The sequence below is a fragment of the Vulpes vulpes genome, chromosome 14 (genome assembly GCF_048418805.1).
Source record: "Vulpes vulpes isolate BD-2025 chromosome 14, VulVul3, whole genome shotgun sequence".
Taxonomy (NCBI): domain Eukaryota; kingdom Metazoa; phylum Chordata; class Mammalia; order Carnivora; family Canidae; genus Vulpes; species Vulpes vulpes.
The window spans coordinates 76,404,994-76,430,946 of record NC_132793.1 but is presented as its reverse complement, the minus strand read 5'-3'; the positions used below and the strand labels follow the sequence as shown (position 1 = coordinate 76,430,946).

Sequence of the window (25,953 nt, the reverse complement as noted above, 5' to 3'; positions counted from 1 at the left end):
CTTTATTTTATTTAGGCTTTTATTTAGGCTTTTTATTTAGGTTTTCCATAAGGATTAAGCCACTGTAGGATATTTTAATAAATATTATACAAATATGGTATGGTGCTGTATTTTAAAATTCATTAAAATAGGCTCTATAAAAGACGACAAGGGAGGGAACATCAGGGCCAAGATTGGAAGAAAGGAGAACAAAGTGAGTTGATAAGTATTTACTCCAAAGATACAAATGTAGCGATCTGAAGAAGCACCTGCACCCCAATGTTTATAGCAGCAATGTCCACCATAGCTAAACTATGGAAAGAGCCCAGATGTCCATCAATACATGAATGAATAAACAAGATGTAGTGTACCCCCCACACAGACACACACGGAATACTACTCAGCTATCAAAAAAAAAAAAAAAAAAGGGAAGAAAGAAATCTTGCCATTTGCAACAATGTAGATGGAACCAGAGGGTATTATGCTAAGCAAAATAAGTTAATCAGAGAAAGACAATTATCATATGATCTCACTCATGTGGAACTTAAAAAACAAAACAGGATTATAGGGGAGAGAGGAAAAAATAAAATGACAAAATCAGAGAGGGAGACAAACCATAAGAGACTCAATCATAGGGAACAAACTGAGGGTTACTAGACAGGAGGAGGGGAAGGAATGGGGTAACTGGGTGATGGACATTAAGGAGGGCACTTGTTGTAATGAGCACCGAGTATCATAAAACTGATGAATCACTGACCTCCACCTCTGAAAATAATGTTAATTAACTAATATATTAAATTTTTAAAAAATAATAATTTTTTAAAAATAAGAATTAAATATAAATTTAAAAAGAACAAAGTTCAGAGACTAATACACTTAAGATTCTACCATACAATAAACAGAAAAAAAATCTTCATTTTCTAGTAAAATATGTGTATGTGTACATGAGAGATATACTATATAAATGAGAATTCAAATTCCATTCATTTTTAAGTTATAATATCTGTAAATTATCACAGGCCCTAAAAGGCTTACAAGTAAAAACCAGCATAGGGTCTCTATAACCAAAATAAAGTTAAAGATGTCTAAAGAATGTTTGTGGGGAGAAAAACTGTCAATGGGTTTACTTAGTATGAGGACAGACTGACAGTAAGAGCTAATAAAATAAGCCTCCATAGGCTGTAACATTCCACATACCATTAGAGATCACTGTATTATTAACAAAGCACCTACCTGTACAATTTCTGTATTGCATGGGCTGCATTCTTCCTAACATATGGTGATAAATCAGCAGAAGCCTCCTTAATAGCAAGCATCATAATGGGTACAATAATTGGTACTCTAATACTTGACAGAACTCTCAAAGCACTTGCACGGATTAGTTGATTTGGATCCTAAAAACAGTATAAAAATATTCATCAAGATTTCAAGTTCAGTATTTCAAAGGTATCTTTATGACAAAATTAATTGGTATGCACAGGGTACAATATAATAATAGGAAAAAGCTACTTAATTTAAAGAATCAGTATATGGAAAATGGGTAAGGAAAAAGAGTTAAGTAAATCTTTATTTCCCTGAATAATGTTTGAACAAAAAAAGTAACGGTTATAATTCTAGTTGATCATTCATTACTAAACATGTTTTAGTAATGGGTTTTTTGAGTTTCACAATCATAAAATGCTACAGGTTATAAACTTTATCTTCAAAGTCATGTCCCTTCATTATACACTTTCAACAACTAGTTGGTATAATAATGAAGAGTTCTTTGATGCACGATAATGATTAAATAGGACATAAAGGAACATACAGAAAATGAAACACAGGGAAAGGTTTAATTAGTTATATATATTATTTTCTAAGGAACACTGAATAGGCAAAGTGAGAGACCTTTCAACTCTTTTCAAAACACTACTGTGTCATTTAGATTATTACTCTACTTCTTTAAGTAACACACCTTCAACTCTCCACAAACCTCAGTAGCTATTTGCTGGTTCACTCTATTATTTACCTTCAGAGCTCGCTGAAAAGTGCTTATGGATAAGAGTGCCAGATCCTGCTGTTCTTCAGCATACCGGACCAGGTAAACATATACTAACTTCTTGATCTGTTAAAAAATAATAATAATTATTTAATCCTAGCCAGAGTGAAAATTAAAAATTGAATGGTTTGAATGCCAAATCCATTCTTAACTTTCCTAAAGTAAATAACTGAATAGCTTATATTGTAATATAAAGATAACATATTGCAGGATAATGAATGGCAACAGAAAAAGCTTGTAAAATAAGCATTTTAATAATCTGATCTATAATAGCAACATCCTATCAAGGTGTTCTGTAGTAACACTCCAACAGGTCTTAAGGGCTAACTTGTTTCAAGCTTATGCACTCCTTGCTTGCCGACCTAAGTAATAAGTAAGTCCCTTTGTAGATAAACTAACCTATTTATTCCTTCAGATCTGCAGACCAACGGCCTTGAGGAGGGAAGGATCAGACTTCCCCAGGAGAGGAGTCCTGCCCACACTGGAATACAATTGCTGCTGATGCCATCAAATTTGTTCAAGGTCATGTCCATGACTATCCACCTGGGCAACACCTTCCCCTGCAGGTAGCCCACCTCCAGCCCGCAATGTCCCACATCTTCCCCTTTAAAACCTTCTGGCTTTGTCTGGACAGGAAAGATGGTCTTTGGGACATAAGTCCACCACAGTCCCAGGCTGCCAGCTTCCTGAATAAAGCAACTTTTCCTTTCCAACCATCACTGTCTCTCTATTGATTTTCAAGCAGGGAAGCAGGTGAACCTGAGTTCAGAACCAGTTGTCTGGTAACACTACCTACTGAAGAAAATAAAAAATCCCTGAGCAAAACTCAAACAAGAATATTAAAATATAACTGAATTGTAAAAATACTTTCAAAATGAGGGATACAAATACTAGAAAGAATTTGGGTTCTGTTCACTAACTATATAGTATTTGAATTTAATTTCCTTATCAATCAAAAAAACGTCCTTATCAATCAAAAGGTGCTGGAGTCCCAACTATGATTGTATGGTAATATTACATTCCAATATATATTACATGATATTTTTAGCTCAGTAAGAATAAGATATTACAATAATACCAATTTAATGTAATAAAAATTCTACAAGACTGGAGGCGTCTTCTAAAAACGGTTATAAATGGCAATTTAATCGCTAAATCTATACCAGAATTATGAACAGAAAAATTAAATAAAAATTAGGATTTCAGTTGAAATTCATCAACTGCTTCCTTCTCACTGCTCATAGCCTCTTCCTTCTCAGTATCTTTATTTTTTTATTTTTATTTTTCCTTCTCAGTATCTTTAGATACCAGCACCTGATTGTGTATGTCTCAGCAGATCTAAAAGTTTACGGGATGTTCAAAGAGCACAGGAACTAGGGGAAATAGCTGGAAATAGGAGGAATTGATTCTGGAAGGGAAAAAGAGTACTAACCAGGCCATATTTTATGCCATACTAATCAAAACTGAACTTCTTTAAGGATAACTGCCATGGCTTTCCTTCCCTTCCCTTCCCTCGTACACCAATTTCCTTTGACACAGTGTAGTTTTGTCTCGTTTTTCTTAAGTAAGCTATAGGCCCAATGTGGGTTTGAACTTACAACCCCAAAATCAAGAGTCACATGCTCTACCAATTAAGCCAACAATGTACCCTAACAGCATAGTTTTGTTTTTTTTTTAATTTATTTATTTATGATAGTCACACAGAGAGAGAGAGAGAGAGGGAGGGGCAGAGACAGAAGCAGAGGGAGAAGCAGGCTCCATGCACCGGAGCCGGATGTGGGATTCGATCCTGGGTCTCAGGATTGCGCCCTGGGCCAAAGGCAGGCGCCAAACCGCTGCGCCGCCCAGGGATCCCTAACAGCATAGTTTTGAGTTACTTCACTATCCTGTTTGTTCTTTCTGAACTTATTCCAATTTGTCTATATACTTTCAGTGTAGTACTTCAAACTACAAATGAAGTCTAAGGAGAACAAACAAGTTTAAGGCCATGTTCCATGTGAGGGGCTTCCACTGATACAACTAATTCTTAAACATAACAATACATCTTTTCTAAATGTAACCATTTACTCAAACCATACTTGAGTAAATGTTCTGGTGAGGTTTTTTTCCTTTTAAAAAAAAGGCAAGATCTAACATTTATCTATAAAAACTGTCAACATCTTAAATTCAATACAGCATGGCACCCTCTTAAGATAATTTTAGATTTTAACTTGTTTTTCAACCTATTTTGATATTCTTTACAATTTTATAAGTACAAGTGAAAAGTTAATGAGCATACTTTCTATATCTGCATTAATATTTATTTAAAAAGCTAAATATACCATGTTAAGTTGATACCAATCCATTCTTCTACACTGTATGGACAGGGTTATAAGTGAAAGTTAACAAAACATTTATTTCCAAATACTCTTTCATAGTGAATGGATCAATTAAGTCTTAAAATTAAAACTTAAAATAGTAGGGCAGCCTCGGTGGCGCAGCGGTCTAGCGCCGCCTGCAGCCCACAGCGTGATCCTGGAGACCCCGGATTGAGTCCCACGTCAGGCTCACTGCATGGAGCCTGCTTCTCCCTCTGCCTATGTCTCTCTCTCTCTCTCTCTCTCTCTCTCTTGCTATCTCTCATGAGTAAATAAAATAAAATATTAAAAAAAAAACTCTTAAAATATTAAAACTCAGTACACAATGCAGTCTAGAATCTGCCCCAAAATCCCTTTCCAGTCAAAGAGGAATAGTCAGTCCCCAAATATAACTTGCACTTTTTGCCTCAATCCCCCAAGTTCTGATAATCATATCTTCAAAAAGCAAAAATGAGGGCAGCCCGGGTGGCTCAGCGGTTTAGCGTCACCTTCAGCCCAGGGCCTGATCCTTGAGACCCAGGATCCAGTCCTTCATCAGGCTCCCTGCATGGAGCCTGCTTCTCCCTCTGCCTGTGCCTCTGCCTCTCTCTCTCTCCCTCTGTGTGTGTCTCTCATGAATAAATAAATAAAATATTTTTTAAAAAAAAGCAAAAATGAAACAATAAAATGTCTATCAAAGATGAATAGTAAAATAAATTACAGGACACCCATATAACACTATACTAGGCAGTCCCTAAATAGATTTAAGTAAATCTGTACTTGACATTAAAAATGTCTTTGTAAATGTTTAAAGGTGCAAAACAGTATGTATTATATGATCTCACTTCTATATTAATAAAAAAATACACATATATAGCACTAACTATGTGCAATTAATTCATTTTAAATGCACAATTCAATGAACAGGTATTATTACTCCTATTTTACACATGAAGAAACTGAAACACAACAAGGTTTAGTAACTTGACCAAGAAAGCACATCTATTAAATGAAGAACCAGATTCAAACCTAAGCATAAGTTAAGAAATCTATATATTAAAATGTTAAGAGTGACTATACCTGAGTGGTAATATTATCCAGCGACCGTCACTCTCACTCTTTACATCTTTATTATTTAATTTTTTTTACAATGAATGTTAATTTTGTGTTCAGATAAAATAATAAAGATATTTTTACTTTGGGGTGAATCTCCTCTTCCAGATCTCCTTTACAGCAGAATAGTACTTTCTCTGATTATAAAAGTATTTTAAACTGTTTCATTATAAAAAATAAAACCTCAAACCAAAAATATGTCTAAGTTTATATATTTCTATAAAGACAGCTTTTTCTATAGCACTGATAAGATGCAGCCACTGAAACTGTTTTAAACCTCTTCAAAATGTCAACTAAAAGCCCAAGCTAAATGAACAAACTGCCAGTCAACCAATCTGCGACAGTCCCTTACTTTGGAACATTAGCCTATCAGGAACAAACACACTCTTAAGAAAAAAAAAAAAAAAAACATACCTCTGAGTGCCAATCAATCAACAGCTGTTTCACCCAAGTGATCACATAACTACAGATGATATCAACCCACTAAGGCCACTGAAAGTCCACAAACCCTTTCAATGTTCACTCAGAACAAGCAATCTTACACAAGAATACACGCAGGTTCCAAAACTATGCATACTACTATGTAAGATGGCAACCATATGATCCAAAATCTACCCAATGTTTTAGATTATATTTAAATGGAAATATAAAGTTTTTCATTACAGTTCAAGAAACATGTATCTAATTGAGATATAGACAGCTTTCTCCACAAGCAAATTTTTAAGTTCTTAGGATTATAACAGTGCCAAACAGCAATTAACATTTGCTAGCTGACTGATTTATAGCATTTTCAATAAATCAAATCAATACACAGATGCATTTTTAAGTTAAGATATTTCTCAAATTCACCTTAGAATCAACAAGAGGTTACTTAAATACAGGAACCATTCCTTAGTCATCTGTCTATGCTCAGGACTAATCACATGCCTGGCATATATAGTAAGATTTCAATAATTAGCTGAACAAAAACATCACAGCCCAATGGTACACTAAAAAAATGTAATAAGACATTTTCCATTAAATTGCAACATCAGGAATCTACTTTACTAACCAATAGTTATAATTCACCAAATAGATGCCTAAAAAACATCAACATATGAAGAAATGATGGGTATTACAAGGATTGCCTCCAGTCTTTAACTTGTGGTTTGTTTTTTTTTTTTTTTAATTAACCATTTAAAGTATTCTTTCTCCTTACTAATTACATTCAGATCCAGGCTACCGTTCTCTGAAAAGTTTCCAAAGAAAATGGGTTAGAATGCACCCATCCCCTCATCCTCCTGTGATTTATTTCTCAGCAACACCTTTATTTACCAAGTAACTGTACAACCAACTTTTAAAGCTGAATTATGAACTCCAGAATATATCCAGGGGTTTATATTGGCAATACTGAAACATTCAGATCCACAGCTGAGCTAGCAGGCATTGCTGTAATTACTCACTATTGGAGAAGGATTTTTGTGACTGTTATAGCAAAAAGCATAACAATATTAAATCACAGAAGGTTGCAAAACACCAAATTTGTTCTAGTTCTGTTATAAGAATCAATCAATATTGACCACAAGAGGCCTATGCACCGACTGGCTGCAGGTGTGCAGAGAAAGCCTAGTTTCCTTGAAACCATTCTGTGACCAGAAATGGGAGTACTTAAAGCTCCGTGACTACACCATTCTCTGATCAGTTACCTTCATTCAATGTTACAACACTCCTTGCTGTAAAGCTAATCATAGCAGAGCCCCAGTAGGCTGGAAGAACACAGGCAGATCTGTTTAATTAGTTTATCAATACTAGTACATCAAACTTCATGAGTTATTGACTAAATCTTTGATTATTTTTGCACTATAACCAGTGATTGCTTACTAGGTAACTTTTGGTATCATTTGACATCAAATGGAAGATGACATACAGCTTAACTTTGTGTCTAAGGCAGCATGTACTAATAAAAATGAAATTTTGCAGTTGATAGGAATGAAACATCAATTCTCTAAACATAAATTTTAAGCTTATGTCAGTTTTCTCACATTAGAAGATTAAGCATATTCAAAAAATAAGGTATTTCAAGAACAAAAGAAATCCAACAAATAGACAATTAATTATGTTTATAGTGATATTTTTGTTGCAGAACATTAGGCAGTATATGAGAATCTGAGTGTAAAGGGGAAAGATGAACAAATAGGGAAGGTCTACTATTATAACTACTAAACAGTACAAACAGCTTTGGATGAAAAATAAATAATACAGAATCTTCTGTTTACAAGAAGACTAGATGTCCAGGGGGAACTAGTTAATTTATTGCCAATTTCTAAGGACTTGCTCATTTCTATCCATCTCTAAGACATAAAAAAATTTATACCAATGCCAGATACCTCCCAAAGGATAGCTAATACCAGATGTTGACATGGGGCCAAAATCACTAAGGCAAAAGGAAGAGGAAGGAAGCCTCAAATAAGAATGGCTTTGAAAGGGGAATGGTCTAAGATGGGTTCTGAAGCTAAGACTCCTGACTTTGGATTCTGACTCTCAAACTTAATAGCTGTGTGACTGTGGTCAGATTAATTTTACCTCTCTGTTACCTTGTCCTTGTATATAAAATATGGGAAATGACAAAATTAACCCTACAAGTTCTTTGTGAGGATAAAATGAAAATATATGTACACACAGCATCTTTTAAGTGTTAGCAATCATTGTTGCTACCAAAAGACTATTCCTAAAATACTAAGACAACAGCTTTACCTATATCACACAATTTTTCTGAGTCAAATTTCAATTTTTTTCAGATATCTGCACTTATATTAGAGGCCATAAAGCTACATCAAATTAGAAGCCAGACAGCAGGGGCAACTGGTTGGCTCAGTCAGTTGAGCATTTGCCTTCGGCTCTCTCTCTCTGTCTCTTTCTCTCATATAAATAAATGAATAAAATCTTAAAAAAAAAAAAAAAAAAGCAGCAGCTCAGACAGCATGACCATGATACATCAAAGAGTATTTACCTATTCAAATTATCAATTCAGAATTATAAATGGTAACAAGCACATAATATTGTGCTTAATAAATATTAAATTAATGATGGCTCAAATTTGCAAATACTAGATTACATGTTTATTCTACGTTTCTCTTATTAATTGGACTCTTAGAAGGAATGGTTTGTCAAGTTATTTAAGTCCAATTTAAATGAATTGAGTGTTTTGATTTTAATTGACCCAAGTTAGTGAGCTTATTGATGGCTAATCATTTAAGTAGCAAAATTCACCTATCAAAAATATATAATGTATGCATTATCTAATACAAAAATTAAGTATACTTTTAAAAGTATCTAAAAATGGGCTTAACGTACTTATCTCTAAAATGCTATAACAAATTATTCTAATAAAGTTAAAATGGTGATGGGAATTTTTTTCTATATATGGAAATGTGTACTCTAGAAATTGTATATACTCCCACTTTTACTTTTCCAGATTTTGAATACATAAATCCAAGATTATATAAACTAACAAAACTTATATGAGAAAAAACTATTTAAACTACTAATTGACATTAGAGACATACTAACATCTAATCTACTGTCATAGTGCTAAAATAATAACTAAGAGTCTACTTCACATCAATCTTGTTATTTATATTATATAAAAACTGAAGTGTGACCACACTGACTTATTGCTCTACTTAAAAAATCCTACCATCATTCTCAAGTCAAGATTATTTTATTCAGGGGCGCCTCAGTGGCTCAGTCGGTTAAGTGTCTGCCTTTGGCTCAGGTCATGATCCCAGGGTCCTGTGATAGAGTCCTGCATGGGGCTCCCTGCTCAGCAGGATGCCTGCTTCTGCCTCTCTCTCTCTGCTGTTCCCCCTTCACTCACTCTCCATCTCTCTCAAATAAATGAACATCTTAAAAGAAAAAGATTATTTTTAGTCACTCTTATTTTTTCCTGTACCTATGCAATCTTTTCATTTTAAAAATGCTTTGTTTTTAAAACTAAAAATACTTAAGCATTGATTATAAAATTGCTAAAGATATATGGCTCACTCAATATATTCTGGCCATAAAGCACTTTAAGACTCTGCTATAGAAGTTTGATGTAGAAGTTGGAAAAGATGATGTGAATTTTCAAGTATGTATAGGTATATACAATTGTCAGGTATAAACTGACAATTCCACAATCAAAGTAGGGAAAACTGAGACTAATGTTTCATTTGTTCAATAATGTTTCATATATTTTTAAGGCTTTAGAAACAGCTAAGAGATTTTTATATCAAGCTATAATTTAATAATAACTGAGAGACCTCATTTACTCTCCTACCTTAAAACAGAAAATCAAGAGAAAAAATAGTTTTCATATGCTGGACAATAAGTAGCACAGTACAGTGAATCCTCAGAGGGAAAAGCTGAGGGGAGTGCTACCACAGAGGGTAATAAACCTACCAGCACACAAAGGGTAACTCAAACAGAATCCAGAAGATTCACTGTACTTAGGAGACAGATATCAAAAGTTCAGAGGCCAAGGCTGCTAGAATTTGCAGAGCAGAAAAACAACTAGAAGGAAACTTCAGAGATAGAGAGCACACACACAGCAGAGGACCTCCACCAAGTCTTAGAGTAGGCAGAACAGATCTCAATGATCACAAAGAACTAGGAATAATTAATGTTCCTAACAGCCACAGAGAAAATATCTCATAAATACATGAATTTTTTAGTAGAATCCTAAAAAAAAGTATTACCTTAGGAGTGGGATTAACTTAGACTAAAAATATTTCTGTACTCCCTAATAAAGTTTAAATGTATGCTTTGCGAGAATGAAATGATTCCATATAACTTGACTGTGCACCACAAAAAAAAAAAAAAAAAACACAATTTAAAGGAATACAAGACCCAGCAACTGATAGCATAAACTTCATATTGTTTAACATGTAGTTAAAATTTACTAAGGATAACAAAAAATTAGGAAAATATGAATTATAACCATGAGAAAAATCAATCCATAGAAAAAGACTCAAAATGACAGAAAGAGCAGAGGGACTCCTGATCTTGGAGTCATAATTTTGAGCCCCACATTGGCAATAGAGTTTACATAAAAATAATATCTTTAAAAAAAAGGCAGAAGGATTTTATAACTATTATATATGAGCCATATGCCCAAGAAAGCAGACAAAACTATGAGTATAGTAAAAGAACTGCAAGACATGAAAGTGATCCAATGAAACATCTAGAGATGAAAAATATAAGAGCTAACATGATAAATACAGAGGAAGAGAGTACAAATTAGGCGCAACAAAAGGAAAAGTCAGTTAACTTGAGTATACAGCAATAGAAATGAAGCAGAGAGAGAAAAGACTGGAGGAAAAAAAGAACAAACCATCAGTGACCTATAGAACATCAATTAGTCTGCATGTGTACTAGAAGTGCCAGGAGAGAAAGGAGACAAAATATATTTTTAAAAAACTAACGGTTGGGGATCCCTGGGTGGCTCAGCGGTGTAGCACCTGCCTTCAGCCCAGGACATGATCCTGGAGTCCCGGGATCAGGTCCCGCATCGGGCTTCCAGCATGGAGCCTGCTTCTCCCTCTGCCTGTGTCTCTGCCTCCCTCTCTCTCTCTCTCTCTGTCACTCATGAATAAATAAATAAAATCTTTAAAAAATAAAAATAATAAAAATAAAAAACTAATGGCTGAAATGTTACCAAATTATAAAAAACCATAAGCCCACAAATATAAGATGCTCAACAAACCTGAAGGAGGATGAGAGGGAAAAAAATGCCAAGGCATATCACAATAAACTTTAAAACCAGTGCTAGAGAGAAAACCTTAAAACCAACAAGAAAAAAGAAAGACATATTACACACAATAAAATGGAGATTAACAATGACAGGAAACTTGCAGGACAGAAAATGAAATATTTTTTTTAAGATTTTATTTATTTATTTATTCATGAGAGACAGAGAGACTGTCATGATTCATGAGAGGCAGAGACACAGGCAGAGGGAGAAGCAGGCTCCACGCAGGGAGCCTGATGTGGGACTCAATCCCAGGACTCCAGGATCGCGCCCTGGGCTGAAGGCAGGCGCTAAACCACTGGGCCACCCAATATTTCAAAAATATCCCTGAAATATTTTTTAAATACTGAACAAAAAAGATTGCAAATCTAGAACTGTAAATTCTACTAGGCAAAACATTTTCAAATGTAGGCAAAATAAAGACTTTTTAAAATAAAACCTGAAAGAATTCATTACCAGCAAAACAAGAAATGTCCTCTAGTCATAAGGAAAATAGTATCAAATGTGGTATTTCAAAGGGATGAAGAGGGTCACAAATGGTAAACATGAAAGAATACAAAAAGACCTTCAGGGAGTGGGCAGTACTATCCTTAATAGATAACTGCACCTCTGGTAATTTTGGAATAAAATTGTACTGGAACAATCTCCCACAGAAAACTAAAAAAACTACCTATTACAAAAGTAGTGTGGTCCCTGGTGGTGAAACAGCAGCAGACAGACTCTGGTTAGGAGTATATGCTCAAAGGTGATAAGAAAGAGGGCTGTGTAAATTCCCATTCCCATGGCTTTCTGATGAGGCAAAATGAGTATTGGATGAAATCCAAGTAGAGGCATTGATGTGTCCAACCAGTCTCTCTGGCCAAAGGAACAAAAAAACTGAACCTAGGAAAATTATGGCCCCTGAAAAAAACAGGGGAATCCCACCAGGGAGAGAGCCAGAGATGGGCTCCTCAAGCAGTCTCTACCCACATCTCTAACTCCTGAATCATGCAAGCAGAGAATAGACTCAAAGCAGCTCAGCAAAAGACAAAAAATACAAAATGAGGCCGAAGTTGCTACTTAATAGAATTTCCAATATGAACCCAGTCAAGGTAACCACCTTCAAAAATACCACCTGTGGAGGAAAAATAAAAGAATATAGAATCTCTGTGATTTAATATAACGTCAAGAACAGAGCTCGAAATTACCCAACATAATAATATCTAAGGAGGGGCACCTGGGTGGCTCACTGGTTGAGCATCTGCCTTGGGTCCAGGTCATGATCCCAAGATCCTGGGATCCAGTCCAACATCAGGCTCCCTGCAGGGAGCCTGCTTCTCCCTTGGCCTATGTCTCTGCCTCTCTCTGTGTCTCTCATGAATAAATAAAAATAAAATCTTAAAAAAAAAGAAGAAGAAGAAGAACAACAACAACAACAACAACTAAAGAAACTGAATACTGGAATACTGTGTACATATTCATAAACACAAGGAAATCAACAAAATGCAAGCTTGAGATAAACAAGGTACTGGAACCAGCAGACAATGATTTTAAAACTGCTATAACACTTACTCTTAGGTAAAAGAAAATGTGCTCTCAATGAAAATGAATAAACCAAAGCTCAGCAAAAAAAAAAAAAAGAACTTAGAAATTCTAAAATGAAAAAAACCTCACTGAATGCACTGAACAATCAAATGAAGATGGCAGAAGAATGAATAAGTGAATTGGAATGGAAAACTGATGAATAAAAATCCAGTGTGAGGAAAACAAAAAAGATATAAGAAAACCAAAACAAAGCTTCTTACACTATTAGACAATATCAAAAATATAATACATATGCAATTTAAATATCAGAAGAAAAGAATGGACCAAAATATATGAAGACATTATAGCCACACTGATGTTTCTAGTAGCATTATTTACAATAGCCAAGATAAGGAAGCAGCCCAAGTGTCCATCGACTGACAAATGAATAAAGAAGAGATGGTGTGTGTGTGTGTGTGTGTGTGTGTGTGTGTGTGTTTAATATTATTCAGCCATAAAAAAGGAATGAAATCTTGCCATTTGCAATGACCTGCATGGAGCTAGAAAACACAATGCTAAGTGAAAATTTCGAAGTCAGGCAGAGAAAAATACCCTATGATTTCACTCACATGTGGAATTTAAGAAACAAAACAAACCAAGAGACAAAACAAGAAACAGATTCTTACTACAGGGGAAAAAAAAAATGATAGTTACCACAGGGGAGGTGGGTAGGGGTATGGGTTAAATAGGTGATGGAGATTAAGGAGTACACTTGTGATGAGCACAGGGTGATGTCTGGGAGTGAATTATTATACTGTACACCTGAAACTAACTAACTAAATAAATAAATAAGAGAAAAGAAGAGAAAAAACGGCCAAAATTTCCCTAAGTTTGATCAAAAGCAAAAATTCTTGGATCTAAGATACTTAACAGACCCCAAAACAAATGAACGCAAAGAAGTTCAAACCAAGACAACTGAAAAGTCAAAGATAAATAGTAAAGCAAGAAAGCAGCAAGAGAAAAAGGACAAATTACAAAAGTGTTATCAATATTCAATTAATAGGGACATTGCATAAGGAACTAAAGAGGACCTTTAAAGTATCTTTAGAGCACTGAAAGAAAAACAACATCTACATAACTCAGCATCCTACAACCAATGAAATGATCCTTTAGCAATAGAGATAAAATGGAAACACTTTCAGTTAAGAGATTTCATCACCAACAGATCTGCACCACAGTAAAAGCTAATGGTATTTTTTAAGGCAGGAAGATAATGATAGAAATTTGGATCTTAACAACACAAAGAACATTGGGATGGTAAATATCTGAATAAATGATAAATACTTTTTTCTAGGTTTTTGTCTTTAAAAAACCATGAGTATTTAAGGGTTGCAGAAGGGAAAGTAGGGGTGGGGATAGGGTAACTGAGTGATGAGCATTAAGGAGATGAGCACTGAGTGTTATACTAGTTGTTGGCCAACTGAATTTAAATTAAATAAACAAACAAACAAGTAAATAAATATCATGAGTATTTAAAACAAAAATTGCAGAGCACCTGGGTAGCTCAGTTGGTTAAGCATTTATTTGCCTTTGGGTCAGCAGGTCATGATCCCAGGGTTCTGGGATCAAGCCCCTCATCAGACTCCCTATTCAGCAGAGTCTGCTTCTCCCTCTCCCTCTGCCACTCCCCCCTGTTTGTGCTCTCTCTCTCTCTTAAATAAATAAAATCTGTTAAAAAATTTTTTTTGCATTGTCTCATGATGTCATGTTGTTTTTAATCTCACATGTATAATATCTAAAATATAAAAGATAGAAGGAATACGGTAGAAGGAATACGGATGTATACAGCTGTAAGATTTCTTTATTTTAAGTGAACAGATGCAATATTAAATAAGACTACAAAAAGAATAAATACAGTCAACAGTAAAAATAATGCAAAAATAAACACAGTAAAAATAAAAACAAGAACATTTAAAATGGGATTTCCTCCAAAACAAGGGAAGGAAAGAAAAAAGAAACAAATGAAGCAAATAAAAAGAAATAGTATAACATAACAGTACACTCAAATCTGAACACATCAATAGGATATTAAGTGTTAAAAGAATAAACAATCCAATTTAAAGACACAGTTTGACAGAATGGATGGAGAAAAAATGGAGCCACATGCTGTTAGTAAGAGATGCACATTAGATACAAAGACACAGGCTGAGAGCAAATAGATGAAGAAAAGATACACCATACAAAGAGATGAGAAGGCTAGAGAGGCAGTATTAATAACAAATCAAATAGACTTAAAAAAAAAACGTATTACCAGAGATAAAGAAGGACTTATTTTAGGATAAAAGGGTCAATTTATCATGATGACATAAAAAGAGTGATGCCTGACGGGAGTACTTAACTATAATATATATATATGTTGGAGATTCAAAATCCTTCTACTAGCAATCAGTGGAACAACTAGACAAGAGGTCAGTAAAAATAATTTTAAAAATCTAACCAATATTAACCACATTTACTTAAATAACACATATCCAACAATAGCAGAATAAACATTCTCTTTAATTGAGCATGGTATGCACACCAAAATAAACTTTGATGATCTATAAACAAGTTCCTATAAAGTTTAAGAATGAAATAACATTAGGTATGTTTTAAGACTAAAATAGAATCATGTTACAAAGCAATCAAGGATAAAATCATTAAGACAACCTTTCCACCCCCAATGTCAGGAAATTAAACAATGTACTCTTAAATAATCCATGAGTCAAAACAGAAATCATAAAGTAAATAAAAATATTTTTAACTAAACAACAAAAATGCATAACATTAAATTTGGAAAATGCAAATGAAGCAATGTTTAGAAGGAAATAGTGTTAAAAGTTTATGTTAACAAAAAGATTTGATCTTAGTTCCCAACTCAAGATATTTAAAAAAAGAACAAACCCTAAATTATGTATAAGCCTGAAATACAAAAGATAAATACAAAAGTCATTAATTATGAAAAACCCATCATAACCTAGAAAACAGAAAAAAGTAAACTGATAAAATCAAAAGCTATTTTTCAAAAGGTCAATACAATTGATTAGGTTCTAAATTAATCAAGAAAAAAGATAAGAACTACCAATATCAAAAATATCACTACAGAAGGCATAGACACTAATACTAAGGAAATATTACTAACAACCTTACTTTAATAAACTGACAACCTGAATGAAATGGATAAATTTCTTGAATGACAAATTACTAATCCAAGTCCAATAAGAAATAGAAAATCTAAAAAGCCCTGTGTTGGGGGTCGGGGGTCCACCAAGACCATCTTCAGGCTGGATGATTGGCCAAAAGGATTTACAAGACTCCAAAAGTTGTTAAACTCAGGGTTATGGTTCATTAAAGCAAAAGCATACATAGTAAAAAATTAGCAAAAGGACAAGATACATGGGTGAAGTCCAGAGGAAACCAGACACAAGCTTCCAAGAGTCCTTTCACCAGTGGAATCAGCATAAGATCTGCTTAATTCCTTGGGCAACAGTGTGTGATGACATGTACAAAATATTGCCAACCAGGAAACTTGACTGAGAAAGACTGTCCAAAGCATTTATTAGGGATCAGTCACATACATATCGTACAACTACACACACTGTCATCACTATGTATGAGATCAGTAACAGAAGCTTCAGAACAGGAAAAGAAAAAGCAGGTGTTTACAATAAATTGCATTTTTAGTATACATTATCTGGACAAACTAGTACACCACGGCTCAAGACAACAGAGACATTAAACACTTTTATCAGAGAGAATAGTCCACTAGCTCAGTCTGCCCAAGACAGACAAGGGAGAGTCATGAGAACATCTTTCTAATGAATATACAGCGTTTGAGCAACCCAAGCCTACTGAGTTAACTATTTCCCACAGAGGTCTATACTCAATAAACAACTTGAATTCATCATTTAAAACCTTCCCATAAAATAAACTCCAAGCCCAGATGATTTCATAGTAAGGATAAAATAATACCATTTAAGATAAAATAACCCTACACATACTCTACAACAAAGGAGAAACAAGTCTCAACTCATTTTATAAAGCCAGTATTAACCTGATTACCATGATATCAAAACAAAAGCCACTGCAAGGAAAAAAAAAATCCTTCAATAACATACAGAGGAAAAATTCCTTAACAAAAAATTAGGAAATCAATTCTAACAGTATAAACGTTTAATACATCCTGACTATGAGGGGTTTACCCCATGAATAAAAAAGTTTAGTAAGTGAAAATCAATCCTATTCATTTACCATATTAAGAGAATAGAGGAAAATCATGATAATTTCAGTAGTTACTGAAAAAGCACTTGAAAAAATTTCAAAACTCATTCATTATAAAAACTTCCAGGAAAGTAGGGACAGAAAGAACTCAACAGGATTACAGACAGCTGCAAAAAAAACCCTATACCTAATATCATAATCAATGGTAAAAGGCTCAGTGCTTTCTAAACGAGAAACAAGACAAGGATAACCATTCTCATCACTTTTATTCAACATCGTAATGTACACTGTACTCAATACAATATGACAAGAAGAAAAAAGGAATAGAAAAATAAAATTATAGTTGTACATGATATTATCATTTATGTAACAAAGCTGATGAAATCTATAAAATAGCTTTCAGAACTAATAAGTGAATTTAGCAAGGACACAAGATCAATATACAAAGTCAATTCTGCATGCTAGCAATAACCAATTGGGAAATGAAATAAAAAACACAATGTTGTAAAAAAAAAAAAAAAAAAAAAAAAACACAATGTTGTTTAAAATAGCACTCAAAACTCCTAAAAACTAAATGTAAAGCATGTGCAAAACTTGTATACCAAAAACTACAAGATACTGCAAAAGGAAATTACAGAAGACCACATTCACGGGCTGAAAGACTTAATATGATAAAGATAGTAATTCTTCTCAAAGTGATCTATAAATTCAATGTAAACAAAATCAATCCTAACAGGCTTTTGAAGATACTGACATGCTAATTTTAACACTTACATAAAAAGACAAAGGACCCAGATTACCCAAAATAATGTTAAAAACGGAACAAGACTGCAGTGCTTATGCTACCAGACTTCAAGACTCAAAATAAGACTATAGTAAACAAGGCAGTGTGATATGGCAAACAGATCAATGGCACAGAACAGATCAAAAATATTTCACAAGAAGTGGCAGGGTAATTCAAAGGGTGAAAAGATTTGGTTTTCTTAAAAATGATATCAGAACAATTGAATATCTGGAAAAAGAAATTATTTTGAAATCTCAAATCTTACCTCACATCACACACAATATCTAATTTAAAATGTAGTGCACAGTAAAGAATTAATATAGTAGGCCAGAGATTGCTATCCTTAGAGAGTCTGCTTACAAAGTTGGCCTGATGGCATCTGGGAACTTGAATTTCAAGGGTAATTTCCACATTTTCTAACTGAGAAAGAGGGTTTACATATAAATAATATGGTTTATGTTCAGCATTTGCTTTCTTGGGTCGCCTGGGTGGCTCAGTGGTTGAGCGTCTGCCTTTGGCTCATGGTGTGATCCTGGAGTCCCGGGATTGAGTCCCACATCGATTGGGCTTCCAGCATGGAGCCTGCTTCTCCCTCTGCCTGTGTCTCTGCCTCTCTTTGTGTGTGTCTCTCATGAATAAGTTTAAAAAAAAATCTTTAACAAAAACAAACAAACACACATTTGCTTTCTTTCAGGGAGTCTGGAATTTTGGCACTTGCTAGACAGTTAATGCCTATATAAACAGCGCCCCCACCCCTGCCCCGAAAGACGTGGGCACTTAGTCACTAATGAGCTTTCCCAGTGGACACCACTTCATACTTTTTGTCACAATTGATGCTGGAGGAATTGACTGTCACTGGGGAAAACAGTGGGAAAGGAAACTTGGAAGTTTGTATCTAATTTCCTCTGGACTTCACCTCACATACCTCTTTCAGGGCCTAATTTTGCTATGTGTCTTTCACTGTAATAAATCATAGCTATCAGTCTGACTATATCTTGAGTCTTATGAATCCTCCCAGTGAATCACAGAACCTGTGGATCACAGACTTATGACATGGATCATAGACCTAAATACAATAGCTGAAACTATTAAACTTTTAGAACAAACCAGGAAAATCTTTGACATTAGGTTAGGCAAAGATTTCTTAAACAGGTCACAAAAAATCAAGAAGTATAACTGAAAAAAAAAAAAAAAAGATAAAATGGACTTTATCAAAAATCAAATGTTTTTTTAAAAAGATATTAAAACAAAAAAGGCAGGCCACAGACCAAGAGAAAATAAATAAGAGTAAATAACTATCTGACAGAAGACTGGTACCAGAATTTTTACACTTTAAAAATAAGAAAAAAAATTTAAAAACAAGCTAAAGATCTGAATAGTTTAGAAGAGATACAACTAACCAATAAATCATAAAAAGATGCTCAGCATCACTAAATATAAGAAAATGCAAATAAAGGCACAACGAAATAACATTATACACCTACCAAAGTGGCTAATGTTGAGTCTAATAAGATCTAGTCTAATAAGATCAAGTCAGAAACGATGTGAACCAACTGGAATTCACATACAATTGCTGGTGGGAATATAAATGGTACAACCACTCTGGAAAACTCCATACACTATTTTCTTAAAACTAAATATCCATTTCTCAGACAATGCAATTGATTCAGGTATTTAGAAAAGAAAAAAAATTAAACAAAAATTAAAATACAAGAAATTAAAATACATGACCACATATAGCATTTTATTCAAGTGCACTGTAACAAGTCAATGTAAAAATTGTGAAACATCAGATTATAGCAAAAAGGAACAAAATGTGACAACATGAAACAGCATAGATGAATCTCAAGATTCCTCAGTAAAGGAAATCAAACAAAGAGATACCATACTGTCTGGTTTAATTTACAAGAAATTCAAAAAATGACAAAACTATAGTGACAGAAAGCAGATAAGTAGTTTCTTGGAGATTCAAAGTAGATCACAGCCATATATATATAAAAGTTAAATCTATAGAACTCTTAGGAAAGACAAGTATAAATCACTGGATCCTTGGATTAAGCACCAGGATGAATTAAAAATGGATCACAGTACTATATTAAAGCTGAATCTACAGAACTCTTAGGAAAGACAAGTATAAATTTCCATCACTTTGGATTAAGCATCCATTTCTTAAGTATAATACCTAAAGTATAAGCAAACAAATAAAAAGAGATGAATTGGAGTTCATGAAAATGTAAAATGTGCTTCAAAGGACATGATCAAGAAAATGAAGATAATCCATAGAACAAGAGAAAATATATGCAAATTAGACACCAGATATGAGTCTAGTGTTCATGATATATAAAGAATTCTAATAAACAACAGACAATTTTTTTTTTTTTTAGATTTTATTTATTTATTCATGAGAGATACAGAGAGAGAGAGGCAGAGACACAGGCAGAGGGAGAAGCAGGCTCCATGCAGGGAGCCCGACACGGGACTGGATCCCAGGTCTCCAGGATCAGGCCCTGGGCTGAAGGTGGCACTAAACTGCTAAGCCACTCAGGCTGCCCCAGAAAGACAATTCAATTTCAAAATGTTAAAAGAATCTAAATAGACATTTCTCCAAAGAAGATGTAGAACTGGCCAATAGATGTTCAACGGTTTTTTACTAGAGAAAAGCAAATCAAAAACTGCAAAAGCAGCAATGAGACTCCACTTCATACCCTCTAGGATAGCTATAATCAAAAAGAAAGTAATTTTTTCAAAAAAGAAAAGTATCAGTGAGGATGTGGAGAAATTATAACTCACATACATTATTGATAGAAACATAAAATGACGCAGCTACTGTTGAAAAGAGTTTGGTAAGTCCTCAAAAAAACATATAGTAACCATAAAATCACTACTAGAGAAATGAACACATAGGTCCACACACAAACTTGTACAAAGTGTTTAAAGTAATATTATTCACAATAGCTAAAAAGTGAAAACAATCCAAGTGCCACTGATGAATGAATATATAAAACTCACTATATCCATACCACAGAATATTATTCAGCAATAAAGAGGAATGAGGTACTGATACACACTATAACATGGACGGACTTGGAAAACATCACACTAAGTAAAAGGAACCAGACAGAAACATCACATACTATATGGCTTCATTTATATGAAATGCCCAGAATAGCCAAATCCATAGAAACAGAAAGTAGATTAATGGCTGCCTAGGGATGGGGTATAAAAGGCATGACTGCTAATGAAAGCAGGATTACTTTCTGAGGTGACAAAAATGTAGAGGAAGTAGATGGTAGTGATGCTTGTATAATTCTGTAAATACACTACATGTCATTGAACGGCATGCTTTAAAAGTTTTAGCATATTAACTATATTTCAATAATCTTTTTTTTTTTAATTCATGAGAAATAGAGAGAGGCAGAGACATAGGCAGAGGGAAAAGCAGGCTCCCAAGGGGAAACTGATGTGGGACTCAAACCCGGGACTCCAGGGTCATGTCCCAACCCAAAGGCAGATGCTTAACCACTGAGCTACTCAGGCATCCTTCAATAATCTTTCAAAAAGATGACTGACTAAAAATAACCATTTATTTTTAGGCGGTTTTAGCATTTTTAGAAGTAAAATGCATGATAACATGGGAAAGATAGGAGGAAGAAATGGAAATTTATTGTCCTAAGGTTTTCAAAGTATATGTAAAGTGTTATTATGTTCCTTGAAAGCAGTGATATTGTAAATCCTAGCGGTAGACTGTTGTAAGATAAAAATATACACTGTACACCTACTAAATGTCAGAGATACAGCTTTAACAGCAATATTAATACTTGATTATAAGTGAAAAACTTCCTTATATCCTTAATTTCTGCTTCTTATACTCCATCTATCGCCTCCTAAAACATCTGCCCTGATGTCACTAAGTCCTTGAAAATATTCTTCAATGGAGAGTGCTCTTTCTGTCAAACTTTCCAGACCCAAAAACAGAGCCAAGCACATTCCTCACAGTGGATGTTCACAGTTGTTAGCAATGGGCAAAGAGGAAACATGTGTACTGACATTTTCATTCTCATACATATATCACTACCTCCTACTGAGTAAACATATCCTCCAGACAATCACTACCATACCAGTTGACAGTAAGATGCATGAGAGACATGATCATTCAATCCTCTTCCTAACTGCCTTTTATTCTTTTAAAAACAAGCCATTTGCTCAAATCAATCTCTTATCCCCTTCACTGAACTCTTCATCCTACTCATCTTATTCAATGGTTTCTACACAGGCTCTTATTTTTTCTTTCGCACTCTATCAAAAGCCATTCGTCCATTTGACCCAACATTACCCTGGCCTCAAAGTTCTTTGATTTTCTGTTTCAAACACCATTGAGAAATGCACACAGAGAAAAGTAATCAAAGGCTCATGACACATCCTGCTTTTGCCCACCTCCTGCTGTACAGAGGCAAGGTATACCAAAACTAAAAGGTTTCAAAAAGAACACTACGTTTGGAGAGATAATACTTGGGTTCAAACACTGGCCTAATACTGCATGAACTTAGGTCTGTTTCACTGGACATGTGCTATCTCAAAATTAAATACCTAGAGCAGAATTTAAAGTACACAGGCTTCTAAGAATATGATCATCATTCACCCAGGTGAATTAATCTCAATTTACTTTTCACATTTTCCATCCAAAAATCCAAATACTGTTTATTCATTTAAGATTATGGATATCCTTAAGTGGGAGGCCCCTGGTGCCCCTCCATCCCCGTGAGGGGGTGGGGCGCAGGCCACCAGCCTTGCGGGGCCGCCGGTGAAATACCACTACTCTTATCGTATTTTTCACTGACCTGGTGGGGGAGGAGGGCAAGCCCTGAGGGTCTCTCACTTCTGGCGGGGGTGACCCTGTCAAACGGTAACGCAGGTGTCCTAAGGCGAGCTCAGGGAGAACAAAAACCTCCCCTGCAGCAGAAGGGCAAAAGCTCGCTTGATCTTGATTTTCAGTACGAATACAGACCGTGAACGGGGCCTCATGATCCTTCTGACCTTTTGGGTTTTAAGCAGGCGGTGTCAGAAAAGTTAAAAAAAAAAAAAAAAAAAAAAGATTATGGATATCTTAACTATAACAAAAAAAATCTAGTGATACTTATGGATCTTGTTGCATTTCAAAGAAACTGAAAAATACATGATTCTTTTACAACAAAAGGAATCATGAAAAAAATGAATCAAAATAGTATCCCAAGGGCACCTGGGTGGCTCAGCCAGTTGAGTGGTTAAGTGTCAGACCCTTGGTTTTAGCTGGGGTCATAATCCCGGGATTGCTCACAGTGTCTGCTTGAGATTCTTTCCCCTCCTCCCTCTCTCTCCCTCCCGCTCTGTTCTTCCCTTGCCACACCCCCAACTTCACTCAGCACATACGTGCACACTGGCACACTCTCTGTAAAATAAATAAATCAATAAAATCTTTAAAAAAAAAAAGGTACCTCAATATTTTTACTGGCCACATTCTTCACAACAGCAGGAAACAGTTCAGATGCATTTTTCCCTTTTGCAATCATCTGAAGAATAAAAGTGGAGTATTAGAGCTAAAATCTTTTTAAAATTAGTATTCTGAAAAAAAAACAAATTCTACATACATTAAATATTTAGAAAACTGAATCAGCAAATAAGCTATGAAGTTAACAAGCTGAAATCTTTTTTTTTTTTAAGAGTTTATTTATTTCTTCATGGGGGGGGGGGGGGCACAGAGACCTAGGCAGAGGGAGAAGCAGGCTCCATGCAGGGAACCTGATGCAGGACTCAGACACTCAACCACTGAGCCACCCAGGCGTCCCAACAAGCTGAAATCTTTTTGAGTTATCTTACTTATTACTCATCTCAACTATCTGCATCAAAGAACAAATAATGATTTGTGTATTAATATACAAATATATAGACACATTAAAGAAGAAATATACAGTAATTTAAGACATAAGATATTTATTTACAATAGTTTTCATTTATAGCTAATGAGACTATAAATACTTTTAAATATTTACATTGTTCTTTATTTTCCGGATTCTTAAAATTATACTGCATTTGCAATGGGGATGGCCAGGGGTGTGTGAAATCAATGTTATTTGGAACAAACTATTTCTCCCCTGGCCTTCTCATCATGGGTTTCCCTACTTCTCCAAATATTACTCTTCAAAGTTCCTTTCACCAAGTCCTCTTCTCTGCCCACTAAAGTTCTGTGCACCACCATCTTTTCAAGCTATACTACTCTACAATCTCTGAAACTTCTAACATTTCATTCACCTTCATGACTTAACTCTCACCAGTATGGGGATCAACTCTCCAAACTCTAGCCTTAACTCTCAGCCCTAATTCCACTTCTGTAACCTGACATTATTAGATGTCTCTCTCATTTCAAACTTGCTGTCTAAAACCACTTATTTTCCATAATAAAATGGCATTCATGCTACAACTTCCTATTTCCACCAGTTTTCCCAGATACCAGAAACCAACAGAATTACTCAAATCTATAAAATATCTAAGTCCCGTTGTAATTTATTTGTACAATCACATTAATTCTCACTGTTACTATCCTAAAATAGGTCACTATCACCTCACAAAGGACTTTTCCAATGGTCTCTGATTCCTGTCCATATTGTACATCACTGACAGTTTCATAAGCTTAAAACACTACCATGTACACTGTCAGCCTCTATCAAAGATTTCAAAAGCCCCTGACTGCCTAAGAATCCAAACTATTTCACTTAATATTAAATGCCCTCACAATTTGCAACATCTCTTTTAAGCACATCAATCATTATTGTTTTACACCATGTAATTATCAAAGTAAATTGACCTACTACTACCAGAACATTCTATAGTCCCTCTATGCTTATACTCATATCACACTACCAAATTAATTCTTTTTACTTTACACATTCTCTCAAACTTTAATCATTATCCCTTCCTAGAACCATCTTCTAATATCTAGCCTACTATGTCATCCAATTCTAATTTCCTCTAGAATTTTTTAATTCACACTTTTCATCTGGAATTTTCTATGTGCTATGTTTCATTTCTATTTATTTTAATTGGTCTCCCTATACCCCCATTTCCTTTACTCTTATTACCAGAATATATCTTTAGGTCTATTAGTAGTCAAGACTTTGGTAGCTACAAAATAAAGTTTAAACTATAGGATAACTTTCTGAAAAGGGGTTCTTTATGAATTACACATTAAATCTAAGAAACTAGTTAAAAAATAGACTATTAGTTTTAAAAATGTATAACAAATGTTTTACAATATATAAGTGATATTTTAAGCATTATAATCCCAGTTAACAATTTCTCAATAAGACCTTTCTACAGGGGCACCTGGGTGGCTCAGTAGTTGAGCCTATACTTTAGACTCATGTCATGATCCCAGGGTCCTGGGATCGAATCCAACATCAGAATCCCCGTGGGGAGCCTGCTTCTCCTTCTGCTATGTCTCTGCCTCTCTCCTCTCTCTCTCTCTCTCTCTCTCTCTCTCTCTCATGAATAAACAAAATCTTAAAAAAAAAAAAAAGACCTCTCTATAGGATAGCTTTAATAATACTCTAATACAAGCTAGTCTTTTTATATTCTATTTCCTTACATGTCGTATTATGATTTGAGTATTTTGGGGTTTTTTTTTAAAGATTTTATTTATTTATTTGAGAGAGAAAGCAAGTGAGCAAGAGAGAGCACGAGCAGGGAGCAGGGGAGTGGCAGAGGCAAAGGGAGAAGCAGATTCCCTATGGGGCAGGAAGCCCCACACAGGGCTCAATCCCAGGACCCTGAGATCATGACTTGAGCTGAAAGATGCTTAACTGACTGAGCCACCTAGGCACCCTGATTTGAATATTCTATAAACCTGCTGAGTAGTACAGAAGTTCACAAAATACTGCATCTAAAACATCTTTGTATGATTTTACACCTGCCTCAATTTCCTCATTTGTAAAATAAGAAGACAGGGATCAAATGTTCTCTAGGGTTCACTGTTTCAGTTATTCAATAACAACCTGAAGTTAGCGATCTTGTCCTACTATATACAATTCCAAGGATTCCCCAGCTGTTCTACAGAACACCATATATAAAGATGCTAACAGATGAGGGAAGAAAAAATCCTTGAGTCAAATTCATTTAACAAATATTTGCTGAGAGAACACTA

General features: G+C 34.7%; 1 protein-coding gene across 4 annotated transcripts in view; it reads right to left on the bottom strand.

Moving 5' to 3' along the window:
- Nucleotides 1-25,953, bottom strand: part of AP3B1 (adaptor related protein complex 3 subunit beta 1) — a 261,798-nt gene that overhangs the window by 195,512 nt on the left and 40,333 nt on the right. For all 4 annotated transcript variants that reach the window (XR_003234954.2, XR_011997056.1, XM_025998266.2 and 1 more), the window contains exons 3-5: nt 23,252-23,326; nt 1,988-2,083; nt 1,213-1,373 (exon numbers count right to left, since the gene is read on the bottom strand). Coding sequence is in view for 2 of the 4 variants with exons in the window: in XM_025998266.2 (XP_025854051.2) it covers nt 1,213-1,373; nt 1,988-2,083; nt 23,252-23,326 (332 nt within the window). In the remaining 2 variants the exon portion in view is untranslated. The remainder of the gene's footprint in view (nt 1-1,212; nt 1,374-1,987; nt 2,084-23,251; nt 23,327-25,953) is intronic.